This window comes from Varroa destructor, unplaced genomic scaffold, assembly GCF_002443255.2.
Source record: "Varroa destructor unplaced genomic scaffold, Vdes_3.0 BEIS01000004.1, whole genome shotgun sequence".
Lineage (NCBI taxonomy): Eukaryota > Metazoa > Arthropoda > Arachnida > Mesostigmata > Varroidae > Varroa > Varroa destructor.
The window spans coordinates 41,262,738-41,281,977 of record NW_019211457.1 but is presented as its reverse complement, the minus strand read 5'-3'; the positions used below and the strand labels follow the sequence as shown (position 1 = coordinate 41,281,977).

The window sequence follows — 19,240 nt, the reverse complement described above, 5'->3', positions numbered from 1 at the left end:
TATATATGGAAGTACGTGTATTAAAATACTGTCTTTGCTTGGATGTAATCCTCGCTAGCGGCTAGTCGAGGTTACGTGCCTTCAAGTTTTTTGTTCTCTAGCTGTCGAATTTTAATTTATCAATATAATATCGAAATTTCAATATACTATTAAGTTACGTACCTTGCCTAGTATGCGGCAAAAAGGTCTAAGGTCAAAGTATGAATCCCGCACCATAGGCTAAAAAATAGACTTCTTTATTTCCTCTCAATATGATTCACATAATACTGCGTAACTTATTATCACTATTTTGCATTAGTTTGATTAAAAAGTAATAGAATCAAAGACAACCGAAACAAACGGAACAATGGAGACATTGCATGGAACGAATCTTTTGGTTTTTCAAGGATGGTTAGCCAGTATTTCTAGATTAGTTTCATTGATTTTGTCGCCCCTCTTATACCCCCGCTTTCATGCACATTTAACAAAAAAAAACAGCAGTAGCTGGCGTTGCCTACGGCTGTGGAAGAATTGTTCTGCCAATTCACTATTGGCTAAGCATTTTCTCCAGCTTCGTGAGGTTAGTTCACGGCACTGTGTTACCGCTGCCATTGCAGCTATTGCTACCGCTAAAGCCTATCTACCGGTATATGACAAAGAGACACAATTTCAGGCCAACTGTGCCTGAAGAACGGTTGCGTATGCTAATTGATCAAAATGCACTTTTGAATAAACAACTCATAAGTAAACTATCAGTATAAGCCCAACACACCTAAATATGTGAATTAACAACCTGCTTAAAAGTACCATGTCCGTTATTGATTTGCACTGGTAGCACAATCGAAATTGCCTGTTAAACACAAAATTTTAAGTTCGCTAAGCGAGCAAAATTCATCGGCGCGTAGTGGGATATGGCTTAAAATTCGCTTGGAAACTCAATTCTATCTGGAGGAAAGATTGCTATGCCCATGTATATACAGTGATGTCGGCTTATTTTTATTGTTAACACGTTAAATCATATGTCATTTATATAAAAAAAATTAGTGGTTTAGGCTTTGTATGTTCTGCCAGGCCATCGATCGCCGCATAAAGCCTATTTCATAATAAAACACATGTATATCTTTTGTTTGTTCTGCCTCTGACTGTCTAAACTTGTTCAGCGTAACGGCATCAACCAGCTAAAGTAACATGGACCAGGTTCAAGGTTGCTTTAAAGCTGCTTCTGACAACTACCGGAAAATCGCTGGGAGCTAAATCAGCAGGCTTCTGTACATAGCAACTGGGATCAATGTTATGTTGCCAAAACACTGATTTTATACACGATTATGGCCATAATTAGTGATTCAACGTTACAGTACAGTTGCACGAGCTGACCAGCATATTCAGTGCACAAAATCCGCTGTATTGTTATTATTACTTTTATATGTCTGCGCATATCAAGTTCGTTTCATCGATTGTTGGTCGCGCAGAAAGACCTCATCTATTATAAGTGATGTGGAGCGCACACACGCAAACTACTGAAGGTCCATGGAACAACTGACTTGTCTAGAAGGAAAAAATACTTTATAGATGGTAACTCTACACGTATAAACGTTTTTTGAAATTATATAGATTTACCGATACATTTATAATACTATCGCTTATGATAAATACGCTAGTGCATTTTTGTGGCTAAAAACCATGCTGCTTAGGGACAGTATAAAAGTTTCATGACAGAGTAACATCTATATTTTGCGGTTCTACACAATAATCAACAGGGGCATAACGAAGAGCCTGAAGAAGTTGACGCTCATTATGAGTCATATCTAACAGGAGGTACACCATAGAGCTACCTGACGTTGGTTTTCGCTAATATTTTAGCTATGTCTGACAGCAATACGTCAGATATTTATTCAGGTCGCTGTGATACTTCTGGGAACTGATTCGTTAGCTTATGAGCTAGTGCTTGGTCATACATAGATCTGACTAATATTGCAATCTATACGAAAAAATGGTTGAAAAAGCAAAGAAACGTTGAGTGATTGAATGACATGACCCGATTTTCAGAACATCAGCAGAAATAAGATAGGTTTTTATGCGATCAATAACTGCTATAACTATTGTTATACTCATTATTTTGATTGTAGTGTGGCCTACAGCGGTATTTCACGTTTGCATTATTGCATAGAAAATACCGTTTACCAACATCGTAAAACATGAATTTGATGAAGACTAATCATTCGACGATATATCCGACACATTATTGTTCCAGTCGAATAACATAGGCATTATCCATGTTGTTTGATACTCAAAAGCATTCAATATATCGAAGAGTAAAGCTGAGCTACAGTCGAGAAAGGGCAAAAACTATTTTTGATTGTTTATTTGGTAGCAGACATCTAAAAACTTATGGTATCTGGTCAAATTTTTTAGCATTTACACAAATTACTGACAGAGGCGAACACCAACACGAACCAGTTTCGTATATGGTGTTGATTTCTATTGCCAGTTTTTGTTTCTTTGTATTCTGAGCTCATAGGCCTAAAGAGAGCACTACATATTTGGTACACGAGTACGAACAATCAGTTAATCTGCACGAACACGCGGGTTTGCGTTATACATTTTTTTGTAAGACTCATACGATAAGGAAACCAGGCAGGTCCAAACGAGCCTTTCACCATGTTGCTTTGTATTATGATATGCAAGGATGCAATACGGGGTTTGCCTATATCTAGCATGACGTTCAAATGGGTCTCATGCAAATGTTAGAATGTAGATAGTTTTTTATTGATAAAACAGATACAAATATAGCGAAGCAGAATGTTCGTTTTATGCGCGCCGTTTATGTTGGCCTATTTGTAACGTAACTAATGCAAGTGCGCATATATAAAATAAGACGTTGCAAGTGCGTGGTGTCTTTCTTCGATCTTTAGCCATTAGGCTGTTACAAGTGAATCCATCGAAACTTTAGTTTAGAAAATAAGTTAATTTCAAACTTCTAAATTACGGAATTTCGCTAATAAATATTCCAATTTTCTAAAAACTTGTAAGTGAAAACCGAAAAGTAAGTTGAGAAATTATGTTAGAAATTTTCTAGCCCGATAGCCTCGAAAATCAACGCCCAATGGCCAATGCATTGCGTTTCGAAGGTTGTAGTCCTGCGGAAATTTCTTGTTGATTGGTGAAGACATTAGACGAAGAGGCCTTAAATGAAAGTACAGTACGTGAATAGCACTAAAACTGTAAGTACGTAGATCGAAGTGTTGAAAGGTAGCGAAAAGATAGCAAGATATCCGGGCCCCAAGGTCAAGGACGAAAGTCATCGATGCAGTCTAGGAGTCTTTTCACGAAAGCAGAGCTTCAAGCTTAATGGTTCCGTTGGCTAAAAACTAATTTCATATGTAAAGTGTTATAAAATGAGAGACAAATACTGCGAATAAAGTGGCTCCAGGCCATCGGAAATGCGTGTAACGTATTCCACGCCTGAAGCGTGGAGCCTTAATCAACGAAAGACTCGTGTGGAGCATATAATCGTCATCGACAAGGCATCGTTCAATCTTTATTACCAGCTGCAAAGGGACGAGGCAAGACAGTGTTGTTGTTATGCAGAGAAGTTGAGTTCAATGGTAGTGTCGAGTAAATTGTGACAAAAAGGATAGTAGTAGTTGCAGTGGATATCAAAGGCATATGATTCTACGAGATACTCGCTGAAGATGAAACGATAAATGAAACCAGCTATTTCGAGTTCCTCAAGAGGCTCAAGGACCGTTGGCATGGCAATCTAAAGTACAGAGGATGGTTACTTGACGATAGTTCTAGATCACATCGTTATGCCTCATTGCTTTCTTGACTGGGCAAAGAATCATCCAACTTGAATGCGCTCGTTCCTCCAATCTAAGTCTATCTGATTAGGGATTACTACTTTCGGCGCTTTATATTAGGTTGCTCGTAGAGAAGTGTACCGCACTATCGAATTAGTTCGAATTTGATAGAAAAACACATACGATTACACCATTAGTCGGTCTATGGATATCCAGAAGCTGCCAGAACATTTGGGCAAAAGGAAAAGGTATAAAAAATGAAGGAGAATGTTCTAACGTACTGAAAATCATTATTCAATGCCAACTAGTGAGAAAATTTCTACGTCCGCCTGATTTGCCTGTGACATCCTATGAACTTCCAGTTTATATACCGCATTAGCAATTTTATGTGCTTTTAAATTAAAACAAAAAGCTCTTAAATATGCTATTTATCTTAATATGTATACGAAACCAACAATCACGTCTTTGTAAGTGACTCTGTTCTACTTATTGGACTAGCTACAGTTTACTGTGTAATTGAAATCGAATAGCAAGGCAGTACGCTGGTCTACCTTATGCTTTTGTTAGACAAAAATCAAAGCAGCGTGCAAGTATCAGAGTGGTCGACGTTTGCTTGTAAAGTCACTTATACTGATTTACACAAGAATCTGTGAAGTCGATGATTATTAGACGGATCATTAGGTCTGTAATAAATCATCTACTTAGCGATTAGCGTGTCGCACAAGTAACCTCAGCAAAATTCATTTCATTTTTCTCACACCTTATCCTGTACGGTTCTTCACTAAAATACATAAATATATTAAACATCGTTTAGGTATCTGTTCTTTTTCACCGTAAGAATTTCATATGAAGTACTCCAGCCAAGAAAAGGTAAGAAATAACTTTTCTCTAGAGCCCAGTTGCTGTATGGGGGCTTCTAACGCAGCATGTGCCTTTCGGGCATTTATCTAAGTAGCCTTCGGAGATCGGGGGCCTCTCATGTCTGGCGTCTTTTCTTTCTGGAGTGAATAAGCAAAGTATTGACCCTTCTTGCCCGCTGTCTTGAAATCGTTTTCATCGATTGAGTCAGCTGACCTAAAAACAGTCAGCTCCCGCGGTTAGCTTTCGTTATTGATCCGCTGCCACTGCTTTTACTACAGTTAATAGAGCCGTCTCACTGTAGTAAATAATCTTCTTGCTTGGCCATTAATGGCTGTCTTTTTGCTGGAATAATCAATCGGTTGCGGTCAGGTTTAAAACAGCTTGCTGGTTTGCGAGATTGTCGGACAACAACCGCAGTTCCGCAATCGAAATTAATGCCTGCTCGAGTGTCCAACGTTTAAGTAGTTGATTTCATCATCTATAGCTTATATATATATATATATAGCTCATCATCTATAGCTTTAATATATATATATATATATATCATTTTACAAAAGCTTATATTGATGCATTGGTACGCGTCACATGGTACATGATACGTACTACTATAAAGCAAAGCCCGATTCGCCCGGTTAGTGTAAACTAGATAAGTATGCGATCAGATAGACTGTTGCAACAAATGGGCATCTAGACTTTAACAATTCAACCTATGCAGCATCGACCATCGCGGTCACTCTCAGCATTGCAAGTCATGTTGCGATTGATCCGATCCTGCTTGTGTTGATTCAAATGCTGCTGAGAGATTCCATAAGTGTCGTATTTATAGATACCCGTTACTACCATAAACAACCGATAATAGCAAAAGCAATAATTAATTCATCCAGGGTTCATCCCCATCAAAACACACAGAACGGATCACCCGCACTCGACGTCGACCGACAAAGATAGCGTATCACTGTCACAACAACGTAATCAGAAAGAGTTGTTGTCTTGAGAACTTTTTGGACTGTGAGATACTTCAGAGGTTTCGCGGAACAGCTAACCACTTTCCCACTATAGGAACTAATCTTACAATAGTAATGATGGTCATTCAGTTATCCATGAAGCAAGCACATATTTATATAAATCACGAATACGTTACGCGACTTAGTCGAGAAAAACGTGTTTAATATAAAGCACATCTTTGGACATTTTATATTGTGGTTGAGTACCTTTTTATGATGATAACGACTAAGACAAGATTTCTCTATAGAGAAGGTAATAATTAACTAAAAATAACGATGGCAATCGTGGAACCAAAGTAGAATTTCACGCCCGTGTTTTTGTAGCGTGTTTTTTTTTATTGAAAGTTAATGACATCTATGAAGAAAGGATTGAAATCACAGCACTACAAACAGTTTTGGCATGACCTCAGCAGCAAGCCTGTCGAGTACTGTGCAAACAGCATGTGATTTCTTAGTATTGTATCTTAAAAATCCCCTAGAATGTTACCGAGTGCATGTTCGCGGCAGCATGCTTAATCAGAAATTCGAAAATGCAATGCAAAATATAATTTGGAAACAACATTCGTCAGAACGACCCATGCAGTATAATTTATCTGACCCAGAATAATGTGATATACACCAAATGGGTCCTGCTAAGCTGCCTATATACACTAGTTGTTTAGGCACTATTATTCCACAATATTGGTAACTAATGGATTCGAAAATCGAAACGATCGTTAACGTTTGCTACTTGCAGGATTAGTGTACAGGTGTGTTGAAGACTTAAAATAAAATATAAATGAAATCTTATTGGCGAATGACTCCAGTGCTGAAATTATGACAAAGATACATTTAAATCAGAGTGATCTAGTGCATTGTGCTAGTGAATCCCTGTACGGCCGGGCCGACACAGGTTTTACTGAGATTGGACGCGAGTTGAAATTTTCATTCAACTTCAACTTTCGTCTTTTGTCTGTGGTGCAGCTGCGGCGTCATGAAACCTTCACTCGACTAGCGACTATGCTTTGGAAGTAACGAAGCGAAAAGACACCTTGACCTAACGTTATCCAGACTTTTCGAGCGTCTACCAAGACAGGCTTTTGTATCATCGTCTGGTAAAAAAAAATGATTCCGGCAGTAAAAGGTACCGCCTTTTTTCAGCGACAACGGCAGATTGGGGGAGCATTGGCAATCGGAAAATAATACTTTTATCTTGTCGCAACATGATTATGGCGGTTTTGACCACATTTGTTTCCCTGTGGTTACCTGACTTTGCGATTTACAGGAAACTTCTTACAACCCATGATAAGGATATGACATTCTGTTGTTCAATGTTTTCGCGTTTGCGGGATACTAGTCGAGCAGTTACGCGAGACGTAATCGCTAGACGCACAGCTGTAGTCACTTGCGTCGCTGCGAAGCGTTTATATGAGTTACTTGGAGACGGTTATTCCGTTTCAGCGGTAGAACATTGCATTTAAATGTTCATTATGGTGGATCCAGCGTTTTGCTGGGTACATATTAGCTTATATGCATTCAGAAAGCTTCAGATGTCTCAGGTAAACTTGGGTTAGAAGAAGCTTACTTTGGATCTTACTGTCTAACCGATTCGATCGAGTTATGTACTGATTTAACAAGCAAGATATGTCGTTATTCAATCGATTGAATTCTGTGCAGAATCTAACTAGTGCTGCTAATACTAATTGACGGTTCATTTTTTACTATTAGTACACAAAACTAGGATAGATGGATTTTTTTATTCATTAAATAGCTTATGTTGCTACAATATGGTCGTGCATTTTGTTTTGATCTCTAATCATTGGAGAAGGGATCCCCTATGATTGCAGTGATCGCTACTGAATACAGACGCATGTCAGACGCCCCCTTAGCAGTACAGTGTAGACATGCGGACCCTTTTTTTTGAGTAGGGTGACATAGCACAGTGGCCTCTAAGTACAAGAGGCCAGTCAATATCCGGAGAGTAATACATTGCAATACATGCGCTTGTGTAACAATCCAGTCGAAAGTGGGAAACGTTATTAAACCATGGCATTACTGTTTAGGAGTATACAAGAGGTTAGGTCGTACTTGTCGTGCTTAGTGGTCTGTATGCTAGTGTGGCAGAGCTTTTACGAACTTCTGTAGGGAAAGCGTTGCATGCATACCCATTAGTAACAGAAAAGGCAAACGGCTCATTTGGGACAAACAATTGTTCGGGGCACAGATGTGTCGTTATGTCTTTCCTGTTCGCTCTGATCAATTTGGCTTCCGTATAAAGGCAGCATGTGGTTTTGTAAATGCTCTTCCATCGACATGTTATTTTCGAATTGTAAGCATATATTTTAGCCTCGAAAGGGTTATAAGGTATCATTGTGGAGCATCAATTCCGTATTTCTGATTCGGGTTATACGCGACATTGATTTAAGCAGCTTTCGTAGCGACTAAGTTCGCGTAATAGTACAAGGCTTCCTATTAGCGTACATTTTTCCGACAGCTTCGACGCATAGATAGATCGCCGAGTTTCTGCAGAAGCGAATTTCCTGAATAATGTTGCTTCCACTCATTCTATCAGCTGACAAATGCAAATTCAGTTTACTAGAAAATTTAGGACTTTGCCTGTCACACAGAGCTTTTTGCCGCCTTCTGGCTGTAGCTAGCTTGATTTGTTGAGTAATTGTTGCGCCAGTAAATTTGATCTGTGCTTAACATGGTCGGTTGACTGGCTCAGCTCGTGTTAGAGTGAGCCTTCCCAGAATAGGATGTGTCAGATGTTTAGTCTTAATTTTATCATTTTTCTTCGCGAGTCCTTCGCTGCTTGCCGCAATTTTACGCTGCTGTTACAGGCATCAACAAAGACAATACCGAACAACTACGTTAACGCATCTGTTTAACCGCTTAGAAATAATGATGGATGCCTGTTGTCATATAATACAATTCGAGTGTGTATCGTAGCAATGTCCATTTTCGAGAAGTCCTTATCAAATGTCTATGGGGAAATCGGATTATTTTTGTGCCGTACCCTCGAGTTTCTCAATAGTGTGACTGTACTCGATGTGAGCGCGTTATGTTAGACGAAGTAATTTAGTGTGGAGCTGCCGAAACGGATGTCACCTATGAGAAGCGTGCGTGTTTCGACCCCCAGGCCGGCATCGAACACGATAGGAGGGCCTGTTAATTACTAATCACAGTACCTAGTAGAGGAAAACTCACCTGAACTTGGCAGATGTTGCAATTGACCAGTAGGAAATTTGTCTATCCGGTTTCTGCATCTAAGCAAAAGCCCTCGAAAGTTTTATGTATTTCAAGCAAATTTTCAAATTGGTAGCGTTAATGAAGCTTGGATACAATAGCTATAATTCAAAAGCAGTTGTGTAAAAACTTTTTTTGCTATTAATTGGGCCTTAATTAATTGCAGACGAGGACGAGGCTGTCAACTCATCATTGGCTTTAGGAACTGCATAGTCTCTTAGTTCGTTCTACAATTTTCCTGGTGCCAGTTTTCGTCTTTGAGTCATTATTATGTACTCGAAGAACTATATATAGGAACACTTAATAATAACAACAACTGTTATAAAATCAAGATCATATAACTTTTTTTTTTATTGTCACGATATTTATTGCACGGCCTGTCGTTTAGCAAAGTTTCAGTTTTAGCTATGATTATACTTGATAACAGCTAAAACGCTATTGCCATTGCAATGTACATAGTAGCTACTACTGAACAATTCTGTTTTTAAGAGGCTTTCTCTAACGTGAAAGCATATTCATTTTTGCATCATGTCACGTGGTGCTTGATCGAAGTCAGCTAATGCGTTTCTTCGTAGCGTTATTACGGGAGAGGAAACTAGAGAGAGAGAGAGGGAAAATAGAGGAAACAGAGATGGATTCTTTCTTAGTTTGGCTCACTGAAAGCCTTGACAGGAAACGAAGTGAGCAGGTGGTCATTTTACGAGGGCCCATTATAAAAGCCGACATGAATAAAGAGCCTTGTTCTAAAACAAGTCACGTAAACATGCATAATTTGCTGAACTGTTGATTCCTTCCTTGATCTAGACTAGTGTCATATTTAGAAAAAGTTATAATGCGTACTAGCATATATACGCGTAAGACGTTTTGTTTACTTATGTCGGCGATGGTATGGTGAAATATTTCGCCATATCTAATAACAGCTCTAGAAAAAAACTGTCGTATAGATTAAGAAATGTTCTAGCTATACGGGATAGGCGACAAATACACCTATTGGTCAAATCAAATAGGTTAAATAACAAAAAATGATACGCATCTGCACGTTCAAATGAAATGAAGCTTTGCTAGTGGGAACCTCTTGTCGTCTTTAATGAAATTTAGATCGCTAATTGCATGGATCAAAAGCTTTTTGCATCGAACCCAAGCTAGACGTATACAGGTTTAGTTAATTTCGATGAAATGCTTTATGCAAATCAGTAGTAATCCTTGTTCTTCAAATGTGCTAGCGTTTATTTAAGATAGCAAATCTATTATTAGCTATCCAAAAAACTCGTATTTACTAGTTAAATGATCATCTGTTATTGCTGAGCTCGTTGAGTAGCTCATGAATTTAGAACCTTACCTTAAGGCTAGGTAACAGTAAGTTTTTTTAGTAAAGTGTTTGTGGAAATCGATTACATAAGCGGTATAAAGATTTTCTTACTCCGCCTTTTCAGAGAAGCGGTCGCTCGAGGAAATCTCCCGTGCCTGTGTTGTTCTTGAAGGAGAGAATGATGAACAACGTGAAGTTGTCATTGCTCTTAAGGTAGGAGGATTACAAAATACAAGTTTGCTCGATTTGGTTTAATCTTCCTTCATGTGATTCTGTAGAAGTGCGAAATGTTTTGTCTTTATTTTTTTAGATGGGACAATTGTCTGAGTGCAATGGGTATATTTTGAGTATGATCTCTAATGGGTATTGAGTGTAATGTATTGTCTTACACATGAAAAACAATGTTTCATTGACACGGTGTACGTTATATTATTAATTTCGTACGTTATATTATTATATTGTCCAAGATCTAATTCTAGATTTCGACTCATTTAAGCATATATCATTCAGATAAACGCCATACAACAGAACCGATAATCAGGTTAATGCTAGCAACTTTATCGGCATGCTAGTAAGCTCGCTTGTGGAGGGCATAATCAAATTAAAAAAAAGCACCAAATATTTTATCTGCCATCACATCCATTTGTTACACCTTTTCAATAGTATGGAGCACTGCACCATAGTGTGCTTGTGAAGAGATTCAGGCAGTGCTCAGCAGAAAATCTTCTTCTTACAGTACAAGGCTCTACATTTTTTAACACCTAAACCCGGTCTAGCAGGTTCACAACTCGTTGAGGTGAAGTGCCCTCATGGCTGCCTTCCCACTCATTTACACAGTATAGTAAAACCTGGGACTGTAGGAGAGCGTTTACTATGTCTAATGCTGCTGTAGGTACTTTTGAAGGCATTTTTCTTGTGATTCGCTTTGGTGCTCCTTAACGTAAACTAGGGTAAGCTCTCTATGTCTTGTCGCTAGTTCTATTAATCGCCGCGCACTGTTTTTGGGCAGTCAGCATCGTCTTGTTTAGCATAAAACAATAGTAACTTTGATTAACCTTTGATCACGCTTTGATTAACTTGATTTCTCTTCGTTAACTGTTCCAAGAGATTAGATTTGCAAGAAAGCGTGGTACTTTTCTCATGCTCAGGACCTGTTTAGAAGAACTATGAATACGCTGTATATGGCTTATATCATCTGCTGGTACGATCCCTTTAATTCACAGAAATACCATATATTACCGGTTTAAAATGCTATAAAATCATATATTATAAAATCCTACACCGCGGACACGAACTTTTTGGGTCAGCTATCGCAATCGTATTCTTTCACGTGCACAATTGTTTCTGGAATTTTTTGCGCTTCTCCTTGTATGTGAAATTCCCTAGCATAAGCAACTCATTGTTGATTGGTTTTACTTCTTTTTTTTACAACGCGCAATTTTGAGTCTGGAAAAACGATAGGCAGTCATAGAACCAATATTTTAATATCTAAGGGTATTCACTTTTTCAAAGAGCTGTACTCGAAATGCTGGATGGCTCAACTTTGCTGGGTAGTGCGACGGACTCCAGTACAGAGCACATCTCCGCGCAAACGTTTCATTTTAGCTGTAAGGCTTATAGCGGAAACCTTTCCTAGAACAAGTACTAATTAAAATCAATATCTCACTGGACACTTATTATACGCAAGTAGCGGTACATTCATTTAGATGCCTTGCAGCTCTCGGTAACGACGGTTCGTATCATTTCGTTTACGCTTGCGCACATGTCTGCGTACTTGCAAAGCACTCCTCAAAGGCTCTCTAGTTACTCATCATTCTAACATTCATCATTCGTGATGGAAATCATTAATGACATTCAATATCCGACGCTTTCAGCTTATGGGTTTTCAAGTTGAGTTCAAATCATACACAGATTTGGAAATGTTGGGTAACGACCGGAGTTGCATCGTTGTCATGGATTTTGCGCACATACTGGAAACACGCTTGTCCACTCTACTTTTCTATGGGCCGACCTGCATAAAGCGGGCTGTAGCCGCTACTGCAGGAAGTTCGCCGAATGCCAATGACGCAGGAAACGTTGGCCCGCCGTCTTCTTTCGGTATGTTTGCGAAACAAATAATTGGCTAAGACGCGTTTCAAATGCAGTCTGTAGGAGTTTCCGTAGTTCAGTGCAGGTATAACTTCTTTGGATATACGCGAAAAATTACCTTACCGTCTTAAAGATGGCCTACTAAATTGGTGCTGTTTGCTACTGTCATCGCGGTATTTCAGACTGCAGAAAGCCGATGGAACATGAAGGCGACGGTGACATGAAGGCGGCTAATAAGGCAGCGACTCGTGAAGATGACGCTAGTCTATCAACCAGTACAGCGATCCCACAACTTCCTTTCACGGGTCATTCTATGTTGACTACGATTCTGCTGGGAAAGAAATGTTGCTTGCAAGTGTTTAAACATGAACAAACTACATATCGAGCGAAAATCTATGCGTTGGGTGGCCGACTTGCAAAACGCGTTCAAGACGCGGATCTCTTGGTGACTCCATGGGCCTATGGTGATCAATACAAGTTGGCGCGGTCCTTCGAAATACCCGTTGTAGGACCAGGATTTCTTGACGCCTTATGGGAACAGAGGACCAGTCTTGACTTTGAGCTAAGTAACGACATTGTCGAGCAGTTTCGTCTCCCAGTATTTTCACGGCTGAAAATGTTCCTCTGTGGGTTCGAGGCTGCTGGCGAGGACCCTGAACAGCTTCGTCAACGCGCCATGGCTAATGGCGCTGCGATAACGGGAAGTGTAAGTTGTTATAAATTTTACCAATCAGTTTCACCAGTTATATTGTACACAGGTATTGACAGCTAGCAATGATAACAGTAATCATAATAATAGCTAATGCACCCTTTAACACTTTTGCGTGTCAGAAGATGCAAAATACGGCTGTACGTATTATTTAACGTTGTGCATATGCGTGTTTGTAACAGGTGTCCGGTAACGGTACTTACATTGTGGTCGTCTGCCGTAAGGGCTGTTCCATGGAGGATCTCAAGAAACTACACAGAGAACTTTCAGCGAAATCCGCAATTGTCTACGAAAATTGGTTAGTAGTTATTTTGATGCACAAATTTCGCCAGCGATTGTATCGTTTGAAAGCTTGTTTATTTACCGAAGTGCGTACACGAGTTCAGTACACGACATATGGATAGTATTACTTGGCAAAAACAAAACGTACACAGTACCTTTAGTCTTTGCATGTGCAACTCATTGTCCTGGTTGTCCTATAGCATGAATATGCGTCGCTTTTATGTACGATCTACGTCAGTTCACGGCATATATTAGTCATACCAATAACGATAGTTGAAAGCTTTACACCTAAGTACTTCAATTCACAGTCAGAAGCTCTAGAAAAAGAGGAATTGTTTTTTCATTTCCGGCGTAAACAGAAGAAAGGGAACGATGATCCTTTTCGGAAAATGTTTTTTTGACTGAACCAGATTTAATCCAGGCTGAACCAGGGCATGACAATTTCAGCAGCTCCTATTTTGTTCTCATGATTCATTTGTTTGTAATAATTAAAGCATAAACATACGAATGCGAAAAAACACAAGTAGTCATACAGTTCTGGTTTCTTTCTATCGCTCGAGTAATATATTATGCGAAGTATTTATATTAGAGCATAGTGTCCATTTGAGAGCAACTACTATATACATCTGTATTGTTACAAATGGTCATAGCTCTCTTGATTGAAAGTATGTTGTTTTCAGTCAGTCTATCATCATCCATGTATCTTGCATATAGCGTGCACTGGGCGACAATTAGCAAACGGAGTGTACATTAGATAAAATTATCCAAGTGGTCATTTTTTCTCTATAGTGATGTCAAAGTCATATTCTGGATGATGAAGCATAAAAGTGAAGTCTAAATGTACATCACCCTTTTTGGTTAGTCTGGTCCCACAATAATAGACGAGGTACGATGTAAATGATAAGAACCAACTATAGCCAGCGCCAGGTCTTTTTGTGATTCATAAATGCATGCGTCTCAGCTGCTTCAACTTGCGTGGAACACTTCAAACGATTGAGCGTTCTTAAAAAAAGAGGACACATCTAGATAAATAGCAACATATGATTATAATAGAATGCTCAATAATTATTCTTATGCCCTATTATCACACGACGTAGTCTCGAGTAAGTTACATAAAACAACTGAAACTTAAAGAATATATGAATTTCTAAAAGCTCTTTTGCGTGCCCATTTTAAAGGTTCTACGACTCCATTGCTCAAGGATATGCTCTTTGCGAAAAGCATGAAAGTTATGACGCGCGAAGAGTCGTAGCGGCGGCCGTAGCAAGTTTGGGAAATACTTCAGGAGGCGGCAAGTCAAGTCCACCGGGAAGACGAAAGCGCGGTGCTGATAGCCCAGGAGTTCCACCCAGGTTTGTCAGATAAAGATCGTCACTGATTTAGGAATACACACTTATTTGGAGGTGCCTTTCGAAAAGAACAGTAACGTTCCTAAAATTATTTTACATACATTCGTATGTTGAGCCATCTAGCTTCTTGTCAATTTTCGAAGTGGTTAACTATATAGTACCGCGTATTTTTCTTCCAGAACCAAAAAGTCAATGGAATCGTTACTACTATCGCCCCGAGTAGAGGAACTCTCCCGTCGGGATTCCTGTGCAGGCAGTGTGTCCCCGTCAATGGGAGCTGCATCGCCTATTCGTACAAACGAAATCACGGACCAGCGACATCTTGTGCTTATCGAACTCTTTGACACGGAAACAAACTATTTAAAAATTCTGAAGTTTATTATGGATATGGCAACCGAATACTTGGGACATCTTGACTTTGACAAAAAACATCAAAAAGCCTCCCATCAGCTTGAGAGGTCCGCATCCGACCGAAGTTCCGATAGATCTGGATCTGAGAGAACATCAGAGCGAGCCTCTGAGCGAGATCGCGACGATATTATTACACGTTTCGAGAGACAGGAAATCTTTAAGGAGATCCCCAACATTATTGACCTACATACAACCCTTCACAAACGAATGGAAGCTGCACTAAAAGATCTAGATTTTCGCAATATTGCGCCAATTTTTCACGGCGAAGATGCGTGCGGCCTGATACCGGAGGTAGAGGCTAACATTCAACAGCACAATAAAACTTTTCTAAAGCGTTTGGGACGTAAAGGTCTTGCAGATAATACAGCGAATACGGGTCCCGTTAAAGAAAATGTAAACAACATTGTTGCCACGTATAAAACATTCCTGAACGGCTTGGAGACAATCAAAGCTCGGGTAGAGGCCCTGCTTACAGAAAATCCACGATTTGCGGAATTCGTGCGCCGAGTTGAAGAGCGACCTGAATGCAACAGGGAAAAGTTTCTTCATCTTCTCATTCGCCCTGTACAGAGGTGGCCGTCAATTCTGAATTTGCTGAAGCGATACAGCGATGAAAGCGAGCGCATGGCTAAGCGGCTTGAAAGTAGTATTAAAGGCTCATCGATGCATGAGGAAAAAATGCGTTCAGAAGCAGCAAAAGTACGTCTTGGTGGGCAGGACGCCATGAGAGTTTATCGGTTTATCGAGGACTCGCTACGCCAAATGAATGACTCGAAAAGCCAGACGCTAATGATTTGCGAGGCCTTGAGAATACAGAATACCATTGAAGATATTCCGGCAATGTACTGGTCGAAGAAATACACGCTCAATCACCACTGTGACGCGACGTTGGTGGCCACTTCAGAGACGCTCAGTCAAACTAATGGTCAAAAATCATTGAAAAACGTTGAGGTTACGTGCTTCCTATTCTCGCACGGTCTAGAGGTAAATGCTTTATAATGCTCATGAAATTGATCGTTTACTGTTATGTTAACATACACTCGATATTTAGCTGCGGCTTTTTTACATTTCAAGTATAACCATTCCCAAATGATAAAGTGGTACGGAGAAGTTATGAAAATGAGTATAGCGTACCTAAGCTACGCATGGAGCCAAAATAGACACTGATATGATAAGCTTTTGTTTGTCCCCCTATTATTAGCATAGAGACTTTGAAGACCTTTGAAGAACTGAAACAACCTAGCATATTACATTTTCGCTCCGCATTTTGTCGATATTCTAGATTGCTCGGAAAAAGCTGAATAGTAAACATCATAAACCCTACAAGCATGTTGCTTTCATTCATTTCGACAAGATCAACACGCTTCTAGTGAACGAGGACCCAGACCCCATGCTCAGGCGACTTCTTGAAATCGTTTTTCGTGAGCAGCGCAAGGAAATTGCCAGCTCTGTTTTGTCAAGGCAAGGTTTTTGATGTTTTACCAAGTACCATCCTAGTAAATAGGATGTTGTTTCTCCGGACGGAAGGTTTCGATGCCTTGATTAATGGTTTTTAATCGCTTTCGCGAAGAGTTGTTATATTAATTTATTGATGTTATAGTGAACTATTGGATAAACACCAAATCTAGATTTCGCAAATCTTGTTTGGCAAATAACTAACTATTCTCTGACAAATTAACTGAGTTTTGTTGTGTTCGAGCCTTTCTCGGTGTCATGATCTGCAGCCGGAGAAGCTACTCAACACATTTAGCGCTCTCTCTACGGTCGCCATTTGTTTAATTTTCTTTGTTGCTAAATCTGAGCATGTGTTGCTTTCTTCAGGGAAGGAGTGTCCGAAGTCGACGGAAACGACACGGAATTGCTAGCAGCAGGCAGCGAGGCAGCCGACTACTCTGAAGAGCGAATACTTCTCGACCTCAAGGATATCCAGGCCAAAGAAGCGCTTATGAAAAAACTGGATAGTACAAATACGGTACGACCCAATTGTTTACGCGGTAGAAAAACCTGCTTACCGCAGTTGTGTTCAGATTTACAGTTATAGATACTTGTATTTAATGAAGCATAATATTGTGCAGTTTAAATAAGGTTACCTGAACGGCCTACATATAGAAGTCAGATTAGATAGCAAACGCCAACTGTACAATTGAAACCCGTCCATTACGTTGTCCGACGGCTACGTTACAGAATTCGTTCGAAGTCGAGCGCATTACTACGTCAGCGACTTCCGGTGATCGAAAGGAGGGACTCCGTTCAGATTCGCTGTTGTTAATGCTGTCACAAGCTCATCACGGCAGTACACCAGTGACGCAACTTGCAAGGTGGGTTACACAAATTGCCAGCTATTATGAAGAGAAAATAGCTTTCTTCCATTTTTACCTCCTACTGAGACTTCTAATTCGCTTTTAAGGCCTCAATGACGTGTCCGTATTTACGAGTTTTCAAATATAATATATTAAGTAAGCATAATGTTAACTAAAAGTAAAAATTAATGCTTGCCGGATTTTGTTTCTGCTTCGCTGACAATACGAGATCAATCAAAAGAATCCAACTTAGTAACGTAGAGTTTCAACAACACCTCTCAACGCGTAGCATAGCCACCAGGCAGCGTAGCTGTAAGGTTTCTATGCTACTAGCATGATTACATATTACGTTGGGCTATCGTCGATAACCCCAATCTAATTTTATTTTTCACGTAAGTAGACTTTTACGCTGTCGATCATCTTAAAGTGGCAGCGCATTGGTAGTGAATACACAATCAGTATGCCTCCTTTAGCTTTGTAACGATCCGACAGAGCAGTCTTACATTTGAAACACTAGTTTCATTAACCGCAACCACAAATCTACTGCGTTATACGAAACCTGACCGAGTGTAGCATTAGCTAGTTTGTGGAATAAGTAGAAACATCCGATACAAGAACGGTCTGAAACCGGCACAGTTTCATGCGGGCCTTTCTAGGCTTGGAATATAAAAGCAAATTGATTTGTATGAGTCTGCTAAATGCCTCGAAAGGATGTCATGGAAACGCATTTCCTGTCCGCTTTTCTCCGCTCATTCTAAGTAAGATATGTTTTAATTTTTTGGTTAGTCTTCTTGTGTGTGTGAACTTAGATGAATGTCGAAACAGTAAGATGAACGCTTTCATATGACTTAATCTTCTCGTAATATGTGCGTTGGAGCAGGTCGTTATCGAACGTTTCAGAGATGTCTACGCCGAAGAAGCTGACCCGAACGTTCAGTAATCTTATCAAAAAAGGCCTTCTGGGTGCTAGCAGCAACAAGGTCTGTAGGTCTATGTATGCACATATAATTTGTTGTTTTGAAGGAACTATAGCGGTTCAGCTCATTGTCTTCCGTTTTCGAAAATTTTTGTCTAATGCAGTAAAATATTGCGTATTTTGGACACTTTTCCAGACAGAACGTACCAAGTTCAAATAGGGGACATGACTGTTCATGAATCACGCACTCACCAGTGAACATTTAACTCTCTTTGTAGATGGTTCGAGAAGAAACCTCCTCACCGCATTCCCCGCCCGGAAGCACCATGCAGTTCAGCCGCGGCCGCCACGGCGTAAGTATTTCAACCACCTCTCTGCGACCCCGGATACTGGGTGGTTCTAGTTCATCAACTCACCATCGTTCATCCATGTCGCTAATGGCAAGCGAATCGTCATCCCCCGAAAAACAACCACTGTCACCTTTGCGGTCCAGTAATAACAATGCTTATAGTGGGGGTGGTACTGGGGAACAAGAGAGCGGAGATGCAACAGATGGAAACGTTAAGCCAAGTGCTAAACGTAAGAAAGTAGAGGGTGGCTTTGCGCTACCGGTTGGCCGTGCGCCCATTTCTCCTAAATGGGTGCGACGCTCCCTAAGCATCTCGAGGCGAGCTGTAAGCGGTAGCAGCAAACCCGAAAAACTAGATGTGTAAGGGGTGAAGAGAGGCGCAAATCTGATAAGGCAGGGTCGGGGAATTCGTTATGTAATTCTAAGATAACGCCCTCGAGAAGGTTCGGCAAACTTTAGTTTAAAATTCAAATGTTTAGCGTGTAGAGATGAAATAAGGTTAAAAATTCTGTACAACAAAATAGTGAACGTACTGTTACCAATTAAATGAGCTGGTTTGCTTAGTAGTAGTACACCTCGGAGATGCCTGGAGGAGCTATACATAATAACATTTTTTTCTAGTTGAGGCCCAAAACGACTAGGTAAAATATATATA

The 19,240-nt window shown here is 40.0% G+C and overlaps 1 protein-coding gene across 11 annotated transcripts in view; it reads left to right on the top strand.

Annotated features, from left to right (window-relative positions):
- LOC111249850 (protein ECT2-like) overlaps positions 1 to 19,240 on the top strand; it is a 27,483-nt gene that overhangs the window by 1,813 nt on the left and 6,430 nt on the right. For all 11 annotated transcript variants that reach the window (XR_015327678.1, XR_015327677.1, XM_086989086.1 and 8 more), the window contains exons 2-12: positions 10,306 to 10,394; positions 12,056 to 12,278; positions 12,452 to 12,975; positions 13,161 to 13,276; positions 14,439 to 14,612; positions 14,789 to 16,004; positions 16,303 to 16,486; positions 16,847 to 16,992; positions 17,205 to 17,338; positions 18,201 to 18,300; positions 18,515 to 18,589. Coding sequence is in view for 9 of the 11 variants with exons in the window: in XM_086989086.1 (XP_086845212.1) it covers positions 10,306 to 10,394; positions 12,056 to 12,278; positions 12,452 to 12,975; positions 13,161 to 13,276; positions 14,439 to 14,612; positions 14,789 to 16,004; positions 16,303 to 16,486; positions 16,847 to 16,992; positions 17,205 to 17,338; positions 18,201 to 18,300; positions 18,515 to 18,589 (2,981 nt within the window). In the remaining 2 variants the exon portion in view is untranslated. The remainder of the gene's footprint in view (positions 1 to 10,305; positions 10,395 to 12,055; positions 12,279 to 12,451; positions 12,976 to 13,160; positions 13,277 to 14,438; positions 14,613 to 14,788; positions 16,005 to 16,302; positions 16,487 to 16,846; positions 16,993 to 17,204; positions 17,339 to 18,200; positions 18,301 to 18,514; positions 18,590 to 19,240) is intronic.